The sequence below is a fragment of the Mytilus galloprovincialis genome, chromosome 5 (assembly GCF_965363235.1).
Source record: "Mytilus galloprovincialis chromosome 5, xbMytGall1.hap1.1, whole genome shotgun sequence".
NCBI lineage: Eukaryota > Metazoa > Mollusca > Bivalvia > Mytilida > Mytilidae > Mytilus > Mytilus galloprovincialis.
In genome coordinates, this window is record NC_134842.1 from 9,257,203 (window position 1) to 9,270,262 (window position 13,060).

General features: G+C 30.1%; 1 protein-coding gene across 2 annotated transcripts; it reads right to left on the minus strand.

Moving 5' to 3' along the window:
• Positions 1–3,022: 3,022 nt before the first annotated feature.
• Positions 3,023–12,623, minus strand: LOC143075092 (uncharacterized). 2 transcript variants are annotated; one of them, XM_076250384.1, is made up of 4 exons: positions 12,296–12,623; positions 9,214–9,419; positions 7,639–7,755; positions 3,023–6,899 (listed from the first exon to the last, which is right to left on the minus strand). In XM_076250384.1, the coding sequence occupies exons 1-4, from the start codon at positions 12,548–12,550 to the stop codon at positions 6,809–6,811; spliced, it is 669 nt and encodes a 222-aa protein (XP_076106499.1). In that variant the 5' UTR covers positions 12,551–12,623; the 3' UTR covers positions 3,023–6,808. The 2 variants fall into 2 exon arrangements, with proteins under 2 accessions (XP_076106499.1, XP_076106498.1); XM_076250383.1 differs by having other exon boundaries at positions 7,639–7,758.
• Positions 12,624–13,060: the final 437 nt, after the last annotated feature.

Genomic DNA, 13,060 nt, shown 5'->3' on the forward strand with positions numbered 1-13,060 from the left:
CAATTTCACGTTAGTTACTTTAACATTTATTTAACATTCCATAATAGCGTAGCTGCATACAATTTTAAATATCTTATAAAGACCATCATGTCATTCAATATACTAGTATAGGATATCCTGCATTATCATGCTTTAACCAAATACATTCCGAAAAGATACCACTTGTGGAGTGCTTCACGAAAATTATTTCTGAATTATTAATACACATTAAATCAGCAATAAAACCATATTTTAGAATTTATGTGAAACTACTTACGTTGAGGGGGGTGTTACTCATATTAAGAGTCTAAATGATCTGTTACAGTTCTTATAATCGAAGTCCAATTTCATTTACAATAGTATTAAATAGTTAACTTGTTCACCTTTCACTAAAAGATTTCACAATTTTAAAAGTTAACTCAGAAATAGGTTAAAACCAATTTGGTTTCTAAAAAATAATACCTAAGCCAAAGAGAGACAATTCATAGTTAAATACTATCTATTGACTTCATATTTGTTAAGTTTGGAGAATGTGTTTTTCAAATGGAAGTAGTCATTCTAAACAGGACAAACTGTGTTCCACCTTTAGTGACTTGAATCTGATTCTTATTAGGCAGACTTCACATCTTTACATGCATCATGATGATCTAGAAACTGACAATGAGGGTCGGTTAAGACTCAACTTTACGACAAGAATTTATGTAGCAACTTCTTTATATGAAGATAAAAAGAGCTAACAATACAGAGAAGATATTCAAACTCATCAGTCTAACTGACAATGCCGTGGCGAACATAAAACTAAATTCGATAAAAAAAAAACAATCAATTATATATAAATAAACTCATCATAGATACCAGGACTAAATTTTGTATATACGCCAGCAATACACATCACCCAACCCAAAGATTGAGCAAAATCAACCCTACCAGAAAATGGGAGTAATATCGCGGATGCTCTTCGTGGATAGGTAGATCCTGCTCAACATTATGTTGTTCATATTAGTAAATATCTCAAATTGTTTCTGTCGGGATGTCTTTGGAAGAGGGTTTCTGTTAACATAGAAGCTATTGAACCAAGTTATTTCAAAAATGGTAAAATTGTTCTTCTTGTCGTCGTTACAATCCTTCATCTTTCCTTCAATTTCGACATAATCAAACTATTATTTTCAATGATAAACACATAAACTGGAAGCTAGTGAAGTATGAACTGCTTACTGTAATGGAGCACCGGAGTTTTTTGGGGTGCCCAAAAGTTTTTGGTTTTGTTTTATAGACTGTTGTTTGCCTTTTGTTTTTTTTGTCATAGTGATTCATTGATCTTGTTGTTAATAATATCCCTGTCTTTATTTGTTTTTTATTGTTTCCATGGTGTCTCCTCTTTTTAAATGACAGCCAATATCTTCCTAGGTTAATATATTTAATTATAATGATGACTGATACCTGAAATGTATATATACACAGTGCATCAGTAAATGATTAGTTAATTATTATTGAAGGCTTTCATTTTACGTTAATCGTAATATAATTTTGTATAATCTGTTCATCTTTTCACAACACCTGAGATAAACCCATTCTTTTGGATTTGGTTGCTCATTCTTTAATTTGTTGTGTTGGTTTTTGTATACTGTTGTTTGTTCTTAGGTTACGTTTAAATTTTTCAAGCTATGTCAAGCTTCGTCAGTTTATTTTCGACTTTCGAATTTGAATGTCCCTTAGCAATTTTCGCCTCTCTTTTGCATATTCTGCAATGCAATGAAACACTCCTTTGGTTTATCTGATAAATTATAATATACATGTTTTCAATACAAAATCATTGGACAATTAACAATTTTTTGTGGTATAGAACATTCAATTTATGAAGTGCCAATAGATATCAAAGGTACCAGAATTATAATTTAATACGTCAGACGCGCGTTTCGTCTACATAAGACCCATCAGTGACGCTCAGATAAAAAAAAATTGCAAAGCCAAACAAGTAAAGAGTTGAAGAGCATTGCGGAACCAAAATTCCCGAAAAGTTGTGCCAAATACGGCTAAGCTAATCTATTCCCAAATGAGATTCAATTCAATACCATATCATATTTTTTACACGAAACTAGTCAAATATGTAAGTTATTTGAAAAGTAAAAAACAGAACCTGGAAAAATATTGGGATACTGCAAATCTCAAAACAAAAACCCACACAGAATAAGGTATCAAAAGTTTAAAGCAAAGCCTTGTTCAAAGTGAGATGCTGTTTAAGTTGCCATCTACCAGGAGCATGAAAATTAGTGTCAAAATTGTTAATGGGGTTCGAATAACTGTAATCATCTTTAAATTTCCTGATGCTTCATTTTGTTTTTTTTTCGAATTTTTTCTTTGTAATGTTAAAATATTTGAAAAGTAAGTTTTCATAAGATGCTTTCTGTATCAATCCTTTTCTTGTATTAGTTTCTCGTTTTTATCGTGCCATAGAACTTGAGAGAAAGACAAAGTTTTTGCTAGTTTCTAAGTCATATTTGCTTTTATATTGATTTGTTAAACCTCTATCCTGATGTTAGTTTTCTTGTTTAAATAGTCACATTTGTCATGCCATGGGCCTTCCACAGCACTCTTTAATTACAGTTTTGATTTTACTCATTGTTGAATGCCTTACAGTGTGGTAGTTGTTCGTAGCCTTGTCTTTTTGTCTATGGTAGTTGTCTCATAGCAATCCCTAATAAGGTAAGGAATATGTAACAATTAAAGGTATAGGTATATAAAATTACTTATACATGTTATGGAACTTCTATAGTTCTTAGGAAGTATTTGGTGTAGCTTTTCAACAGTCCATATTTATTTATGAACATATGATACAATTGGAGAGCATTATTGTTTGATAAAGCAAGTCCATTTCTCCATAATAGCACAGTAAATTGTTATATTCTAGCACATGAATGTTTGGTGGTATTTACAAAAAGAAAGGGGTTCAAATTTAGTATTTAAATCTGAAACAAAAATGATAAAAATTAGTAGAGGAATGATACAGGACAAAGGGCAAAAGTATAAATGACAAGAAAACAAATAAAGAATCCATATTTAATACTAAGCTTAGATCAAATATAGATCAATCAGTTGATAGAACAACTATGGTTCTTAGTTATTTGGTTTACATCTAATGAATATCAATATGATAGAAATGTTGTTACAATATGTTTATTTTAGAAACAACTTTGTATTGGAGTATGTAGGAAGAATGCATAGCAGGAGATGTTTACCTTTTCAATGCAACCTGTCCAACTTTATAAATACTGTAAATTCAGAAATTATAGCGAGCTTTATTATTTGGATTTAATCATTTTTTACTAAATTGCGATTTTCAATTTTTGCGATATTACAAAAAAAATGTTTAATTCATAAAAAAAATTATCGTAACGGGATTATAACCCTGTCACATTTTTTGCAATAATAAAAACATCACAATATTTTCAGAATTTACAGTACTTTATGCAATTTCCTCAAGTTTTTTCTTATCTGATATATCCCAGAAAAGCATGAAATTTAGATTCAGAACACCACTAAATTATTGTTTTATTCCACATGAGAATACAAATTTGCGATTGTGAATCTGTATAACTATTTTGTTTCATTAAGCATTGTTGTCATGTGGAGCACATACAGTCATATATGTTTCATTTAATTGGGAAATGAAGTATATTTTTAGAGTATTAGAGTGACTATTCTTTGGTTGTCTAACAATCAAACCATGGATGCTAATGAAACATAAATGTAATGAGATTATGAAATAATTTAATTTTGAATGTAACTCGTCTTCTGATTGGCTGAGGTCATTTTGTTATCAGCCCATAGACATAATTTAGTCATGTGACCATGACGTCATCAACGTTTTTTCTTGATTTTCTACAGTTTAAAATGGAAATTAGTATTTAATTATAAGAAATGACTGTAATATTTTTTCTGTCTATTTGAAATAACATAAAAAATGTGGTGCACACTGTTAAATAACCCGCTACACACGTTATTCAGTGTGCACCAAATTTTTTACGTGATTTCTTAATACACAGAAAAAATATTACAGTCATTCCTTAAATAATACAGGTGTAAGTATACATGCAAAGTATAAATAATGTATATAAACTGCAGCTTCTATCCTTATAAGTTACCTTAAAAAAATATTATTCATTACGCTAATGTTTAAATGCAATACTAAATTCACAATATATAGCAAAACACCGTAGCTACCTTGGAACCATCATGTGGTCTTTTACTATAATATAACATCTGTTTGGTTTGAATATATTCTGGTTACAGTAAGAATTTCATTTATCATAGTTTATGTAAAATTATCCATAAATAATGTGACATTGAGGTAATGATATAAATTCAACAAGAGTAATGAATTTAGGTTTAAATTTCACCGATATAATAATGAGGTAATTTTAAATTCTGATTTCAGTGACTAAATGATTTTCAAACAGAAAAAAACGCTCATTATTGACTACATGCATGATACAATATGTGAAAAAAAGATAAGTGAATAAACATAATAAACCAAATAATAAATATTACCAACAATTAAATAATGAGACTAAATCTATAATTTTGTTACAGACAGTAGTTCTCATAAATGCATTACTACGATTGCAACCGTTGTACATTTGCAGTAAAATAAAACCCTAAGGATATATGAGATGACCATACTTTATCAAATGTGTTCCTTATATAAAATCAATTCATATTGTTATAGCAAGCAACCAAAACTAACCTGGTATCATAAACTAAATGAAAGAAAAAAGGAAGATTCTGATTTCTCTATTAAAACTCATCAAACAAACCATGCTTATAATTTGGTAAACCAGACATGTGTTTGGGCTTCATAAGATGCTCAAATTAAACACATTTTTTTTTTAGATAAAAGCAATAAAAGTGACCAGCACAACTGTATGTAGGATAATAAAATAAACATTTAGTAATACGTAAAATGTTTCAACTTGCGTCCTTAATATAAATGCTTGTTGGGTTGCTATCTCAGTTAAATATGTCCCAAATCTTTCATACAAATTTTTTGGTTTGAAAATTATGTAAAAATATGAAATAAAATCAACAAAAATTAAAACAATATATAAACTTAAACTGAAAATAAATACATATTTTATCATATGTTATTTTTAAGTTACTTTAGATTTTAAAATAAAATAGGCTTTAATGGCTTCACTAATCTCCTTCAAGCATTCCTCTATTTTTGTTCTGATTTTATGTTAATACATTTACAACTCTTTATATTAGGAGTAAATGGACGTAATATGAATGCCAATGAGACAACATTCCATCCAAGTCACAATGTGTAAAAAGTAAACCATTCAAGGTCAACATACAAAACAGAGCTTAATGCATACACAGTGAAATTGATAATTTACTGACCAGAGTAATTGTGATAATGCCCAGTACAGGTTACAGATATAATATGTCTCCTTTGTTATTACTTTAATTTCATATACACGTATTAGTGACAGCAAGCTATTAAAGAATGTATTGTCATGTTTGTGCAAACAGAAAACCTTAAATCTCATATAGTGAGTTTTAGCATTTTTGGTGCATGAATTGAATCATTATGTGGTAATAGAATCTTTCAATATCTATATGAGGTCTCACAAAAAGAGTACATATTTGCTAATCATTGAAAAACAATACATAACTTTTTCAATGATTTTAATGACAATGTTTAGTTAGCATCAACTTTTTTGGATATCTTGAAATTAGGGTGAAGTCTCATACTAGTATAACCACAAGAATTTTTTATGTAACATTTGTTATCGTTCACGTAACCACTTAATCAAAAGTTATTTATAAAATCTAAGAAAGTATCAAAGCAAAAGAATAATACTATAAATTCAAAGTACTTTTGTTAATCAAAAGCATTTTTAATCTCATTCAAATGCAAACTAAACCAAGATAAGAACAAGTAGTAAGAAAAGAAGGAAAAAACATACCTATACTAGCAGTTATCATTTAATAATGCTATATAAATCCACACTTATATGGGAACTAACATTGAGAACGGAAACAAGTTATGTGTCAAAGAGACAAGAACCCAAACAAAGAGCAAAACAAACCACAATACTGCGTAGAAAGTGATAGTAAGAGACAGAAGCATTTTAAAGCACTATGTATTAATGTTTAAGCAGCAGCATAAACAGGTATTGAGTATATAGTTATAAATATTTACATTATAACAACCTAACAAGTGCACATGTTAAAAGTATATCATCTGTTTTGATAAAAAAAGTAGCCTAACAACACTATGTCTTATAACATCTGTATAACTTATCAACACTTATCATAAAATATAGACCCAACATCTTGTTGGAAATCAAATTTAAGACATCAAAAGATTTATCAATTTTTAACAAAATTTAAACTGACACTGCGACTTGCCCTGTTTTATCTGATTAATACAACTGTTGTTCATGAAGTGCCCTTTAATATCATCGGTTGGAAGGTTTACAACACCAACTTCTATTCCAATTTATATGAGTTTCCAAAAGAAGGCCTCTTCAAATTTAACTTGAGATTTTTCTTAAAACTAGCTGATGCAAAAAGTTCTAGATATCACTTATTCTTTAACTAGTAAATGGAACTAGGAAACCATTCATTCATGTTATATTATGTTACAATTTACAAAAAAAAGTATTTTTGGTATAAAAATCAAATCAAAACAAAAATGTCTTAGCACCATATACAATGATATAATCTAAGTTATAACATTTGACAAGAAAAACTTGGCCTAAATCGTTAACAAATGTAATCTCTTCACAAATATTCCAATCGATCTGTTTCTTTGCTGGTTTAATCAGTATACAAATGTATGGATCTGTTTTCTAGCAGACATGCTGGTTCTTGTCGTCCTGGTTTTCAAGCTACCATTTGTGATTGGTGATTTTCTGTAAAATAAATAATATTGAAAATGAAGATGTGAATTTTACAGCATCATGACTAGTTATACATGCAAATAAAAATAAATATAAGAAATAATTTATATCCGCTAATTTGAATAATTTAGAATTTTTTTTCTAAGGAAACAATGGAATTACCGTACAGATGTAATTAAAGGCAAAGAATATCACTGATCGCTAATAGTCAATTAATAGATTTGGTTGTATGATTATTTGGAGCAGAAACTGCTTACCACTCTGGAACACCTGATTTGATTTGTTTTGGTTCACTGTTGAATCAATCTGATTAAAATACAGATGTCAAAGCTTTGCTTACAAGAATCTGACAACACTCACTTTGACAATCTTAACTGGTTATGCTTACATCAGTCAATATAATGTCTGCCTTTATAAAGTTTTGAAGGTGTGTATCAATCCAACAGAACCATATAATCCTAAAATGTTTCTTAAACAGAGAGTAGATCTATAGTATTTTTTTTTATGTTTTTTTTTTAATTTTCAATCATAAGCATGCATATGGCATACAAAATCTTAGGGAGAGCATAGCGTACAATAATTTTACGAGTTGGATGTTACTGACATGCTATCTTCAAAACCTAGAAGCACTGACTAGTGAATTAATTATAGTTGTTGAATTGATTAGGTTCCCCCCCCCCCCATGTACAGGAAAAATGGGTATGTTGAAGGGATTTCAATTGATATCTCTGACTTTGGAACAAAATCTTACCTCCTAGAAGCTCTGTCTTGTAAAGTATTGGGTGTTAAAGCAGCAAGGGCTTTCATATTAGCTGTTAATGCTTCTACTTCTCTTTTCAGTCTGGTAGGGGTCTCAAACTGTTCCTGCCTACTGAAAATAAATTTAAGATCAGAAAAGCATATACATTTACAAGTTCATGTATGAATCTTCACAATTGTCAACCCTAGGATTTTTTGTCCATTATGGTATTGGTAATTTCCAGATGTTCTGCAATAAAAGCATAACAGTGTGTTGCTGTGTTTGTTTGTTTTACAATTCAACATTGGCTAGTGGTATAGGGGAGGGTTGAAATCTCACAAAACATGTTTAACCCCCGCCACATTGTTGTGCCAGTCCCAAGTCAGGAACCTCTGGCCATTGTTAGTCTTGTATTTTTTAAAATTTATTTTGACATTTGTATATCTTTCAGAGTTAAGTGTGGCATACATTTTCACTGAACTATGAATATGAAGTTGTATCATGAGTGTCACAGTCTGCACTGTTAGCCACTAGTCCCAGACTAGTGAAATGTTATATGGACTAGTAAGTTATTGCAAAACTTTGTTTGGAACTTTGGACCAATAAAAAAAATGTTGGAATATTGGTCTTTGGGCTTGTAGTTTAAAAAGTTTTGGGTGCAGACTGGTGTCAATAAGCCAACTCTCAATCAAAATGCATAAAAAGTTAACAATTAAAGGTTAAATAAGGCCTTTACCAAATAGCCTTGGCTCATACCAAACAGCAATCTACAAAGGGCCCCAAAATTACTAGTGTTGTGTCAGTTGAAGAATTCAAACAGAAAAACCAACTGACACTGTCAAATCCTTAGAAAACAAGAATGTGTCCAAAGTACACAGATGCCCCACTCGCACTATCCTTTTCCATGTTCCATGGACCGTGAAATTGGGTAATTATCTAATTTGGCATTAAAATTAGAAAGATCATATCATAAGCAACAAGTGTACTAAGTTTCAAGTTGATTGGACTTCAGTTTCATCAAAAACTACCTTGACCAAAAACTTTAACCTGAAACTCCCACTTTCATTTTCTATGTTCAGTGGACCGTAAAATTGGGGTCAAAAGTCTAATTTGGCTTAAAAATTAAAAAGATCATCTCATAAGCAACAAGTGTACTAAGTTTCAAGTTGATTGGACTTCAGCTTCATCAAAAACTACCTTGACCAAAAACTTTAACCTGGACGGACGAACAGAACCACAGATGGACGGACGGAAGAACGGAGCCACAGACCAGAAACATAATGCCCTCTACTATCGTAGGTGGGGCATAAAAATGTTTAACAAACAAACAACAACCACAACCACTTTAGCATGTTTAGTCTTAACTACGTTTTTTTCAAGGGGCCAGCTGAAGCACTTTGGGGTGACCTCCAGTTAAGAGATTTTTTCATTGTGTTGAAGACTCATTGGTCTTAATGATTGGTGGCCATTGGCCATTTTCTGCTCTTTGGTCATGTAGTTACCTTTTTGACACATTCCCTACAATTACCTACATACATATATATACATTTGTTTGTCTGATTTAATTACACAAAAATGTAAACTAACCATGCTCTAGACTGTGTGACTGTCTTGATTCCTTTGTGTTTCCGTGGTGTCTCAATGGTAAAAGGAGAGTACATTTTAACATCTCTGTAAGCCATCTGATTGGCTGATTTCCCTGCACTCTGTGTTGTCTTCTTTGTCTTACGTAAAGGAGTTGTGGGTTTATCATCTTGTAACCTTTTCCTCTGTCGTGTTGATGATCGAAATTTCTAGTGTGAAAATAAAACATAGAGTAATTATTCTTTTAGTTCTGAAATTATTAACAGAGTAAGGCAACAATGGTATACTTTGGCTTAGATCTGACAATCAATACATGTACAAATTTTATAAAAAAAGGAACTATAATGTGAACAATGTTGAAAACCCATTGGTTGCCTTCAGTTGTTTTGTGCTCTTTTGGCACATGGCCCATTTCCATCATGTCCATTCTCTATTCGTAATTTTAAATACATTGTTGACTCAACAAAGAAGCTGTATAACAGGACAAGTCATGTATCATGCAAGTACAAATTAACTGTTGACACAAAGAAAAGTTTTGTCTGTCCGGTAGACAATTTTAAGTTGCTGGACCATAAACTAGGGACAGGGTCTCAAAATAGGTTACAAGCTGATAAAGACTGATAATGTAATGCAAATTTAAAGAAAACATTGTTAAAATAGAGAATTGAAATGGGAAATTGTTTATCATAGGTTATTCCTACATGTCCTATCTAACTACATTTCTATAATTTCTACAGAAAACAGATAATTGCTTTAATATTAATTGAAAGCCACTGGACCATGACTTTGGGCCAGAACAGGGCCTGAAAAATTAACAATCATTGACAATAGTTGATGGTGTTGTTCTGTTTCTCTATCATAGAAAAGTCAATATACTAAATTTAACATTAAAAATCCCAGTAAAGTTCATTGATATTGCATGTACAATGTTGTTTCATTTGTAATATAAACTAACAAAGTATTAAAGTTGAAATATACGGGTGTGGTATTTCTATTTTTATGTTTATTGCAATTGAATACATTTTCCAAGGATTTCTTACAAAACTGTTGTCCATGTAAATTCATCAGACAGTTAAATTGACTGGTTTCAATTCACTAATTTTACATTTCCTGTCAGTCTTCTGGATTTCAGGACAGATTTTAAAACACTTTAAAAAAATCCTTTGTTTTTCGTTTTTTTTTATCATGTAAATTTTTCCCCCAATAAAAGTTCCAATTTACTTTGAAAAAGGAGCAAAGACAAAACATTTGTACAAAAATTGACATAATTGATCTGTAACTTATTTCTAACATTTGTTAAATGTGTGATTTTTTCCCACTTAAATATACACATATAATTACCATTTTTTACAATTTAGGAAAGAAAATTGGCCATTAAAATTTAAATATCATGAATATGGGATGGCTTATTTTAAAGTGGCAAAACTAGATATATCTTACATGTGTATTTACATACATTTTATGTCAAAGACAAATTGAAAAATATTATGCAAGTTTAAAAATACAACACAATACAATACATGTACATGATGTAGGTGGAGTGACACTATATCATATCTTTATTTGATGCCCAGTGTTTGATTTTTATTCACTATCAAACTATACCACTGATAATATGAAAAGACGTAAGATGCCAAATATTGATATTACATCATACAATTAATGTCACATTCTTCAAGTGTTCTTAATCCAACAAAAACATGTTTGATGGCAATTATCACCTAGATCAATGTGATTAAATATAATTACAGATAAATGTAAACAACATGTTTTATCTGTGGGTCAGATCTGACCATTGGGTAAATATTGCATTGTGTAAAGTGGTCTTTTATTGTGTAATTATTACATAAAAAACAACATTATACATTAAATTATAATTATTTATTTTTAATTTGACAAAAAATTAAAGTAATTAAGAAATCATTTCAAACATATTAAACAACAGCTGGTTAGTAATTATATTTTTTTTCTACACGTAGGGAATATATAACTAGTGTTTTTTTTCTGGATTCACAATTTTTTTCTGGATTCACAATTTTCACAATACATGTACCAACCAAAAAAGTTCATTTTAATGTCTAGAAAACAACTGTGAACATTAATGTTTTGTGTTGGGACAATATATAAATGCAGCTGTGACAAGAAAATAACCAAATGTAAAAGAAATACACCTTATTAATATACAAATAAGAACAACATGTATGATTTTTGTTCCCAAATCATTATTTTTTGGCATCATATATCAGAATATATATATATTTAATATATATGTACATGATATACAAAGTTATAAAATCTTTCTGCAGTAACAAATTCAATACAAATTTAAATGATGCTATGACCGTGTGTGTCCATGCAAGTCACAATGAAATCTCAAAGGAAATAATCTATAAAGTTAACCTTGGGTCAAGAGTTGGTACTTGTAGTTATGATCAGTTATAAATTAAATTGGCTAATTTCCTTTTTCTTTTTTTTGTACAGCTTTATATAGATGTACTTGTCATTCTACTTTTAAAGTTTTCTCTCCAGTTAAATACCCTTATAATTCTATGTACATAAATATAATGAAATGTACACCAACTTACAAAAATTATATATATATAATTTTGTAAGTTGGTGAACATTTCATTATATTTGTGAACAAGAACATCATGTATATATATATACATCATGTACATTAAATGTAATTATATGAATTTCAATGTGTCAATAAATGCCACTTTTATTCATTTCCTGTCCCAAATTGCTTTAAAATGTCAGCTTAGTCAAAATGCATGAAAGAATACACATTGTTGAGAGCCTGAGTCATGACAATTAATCTTAATTTAATGCATCCTCCATTGGCTCCAAAATCCTTTTGCACAGAACCTATTTCTCATTTGAAATATAATGTCTAAAATGGTTCATTATAATTTATAACCTATTAAGATGTTGGAGACTGGAGTTTTTATTAATTAAATGCATGCATGCTCATGATGCTGTAGAAAGAAACTTGTATAAAAATAAATAACATAAATACTAAATTATTAATATTATTAACAAATTCGATGCTTAAGTAAGATGTCCGTAAGATGTGGTATGTTACCTGTTTTATTGTTCCAACAGCGTCTCGAACTGATCTTGTAAGACTTGTATTTCTTTTGAAGCGACTTTCCTTGTTATTTTGTTGAATGTTTTGTATCTGCCCGTCTGAACTTAGTCGTCTATGAGATGGTTTTGGTGTGTTGAAGTATGTGTTTTCCTTCCCTTCCAGTACATTGTATCTCTTTCCTGTTTTCCAAGGAAGTCTGAATGACTTTCTTAACGTGTCCATTCTATTTCTCATATTGGTATCCGACATGTTGACTTAATTTCTTTTGAACAAACCGCCAATTTGCGTAACCTACTTCATTTACGAAAATAAACCGGAAGTACATTAATCTTGGACCTATATCCGGAATAGTTAGCATTCCGTGTTTATAATTAGGATAAGAATTTACTGCCTTAGGTAATAGGTTATCCCGAGACAACTTTATTAATACACAGTAGTCTCAGACCGGGTATCGAACTTTTGAGGGAAGTACCTTGATTTTTTTATGTACACATATTGTCAACAACATATATTTTTGTAAGAAATATCTATGGAGTAAAAAATTGAAGTTTTAATATGATTTTATAGTCAAATCATTAGTTTGATTTTCCCCGATTTAATGTGCTTTTTATACAAAACGGCACTTAAATTTGAAAGGATTTAATCAGTAATATGTAAGGAAAAAAAGAGTCAAAGGCACTTTTTTTTTAATTTTTCAGATTCTGATGTAGTTCAACGAGCTAAAGGTTTATGCAAAATTTTGAATAAATCTATAACATA

Excerpts from the sequence above, each read along its gene's own strand:
- LOC143075092 (XM_076250383.1), bottom strand. The coding sequence starts at position 12,550 with ATGTCGGATACCAATATGAGAAATAGAATGGACACGTTAAGAAAGTCA. Across the intron at positions 7,759-9,213 it reads GTCACACAGTCTAGAGCATG|TAGGCAGGAACAGTTTGAGA; the intron begins GTTAGTTTACAT and ends ATTTATTTTCAG. Across the intron at positions 6,900-7,638 it reads CAAGACAGAGCTTCTAGGAG|AAAATCACCAATCACAAATG; the intron begins GTAAGATTTTGT and ends TTTATTTTACAG.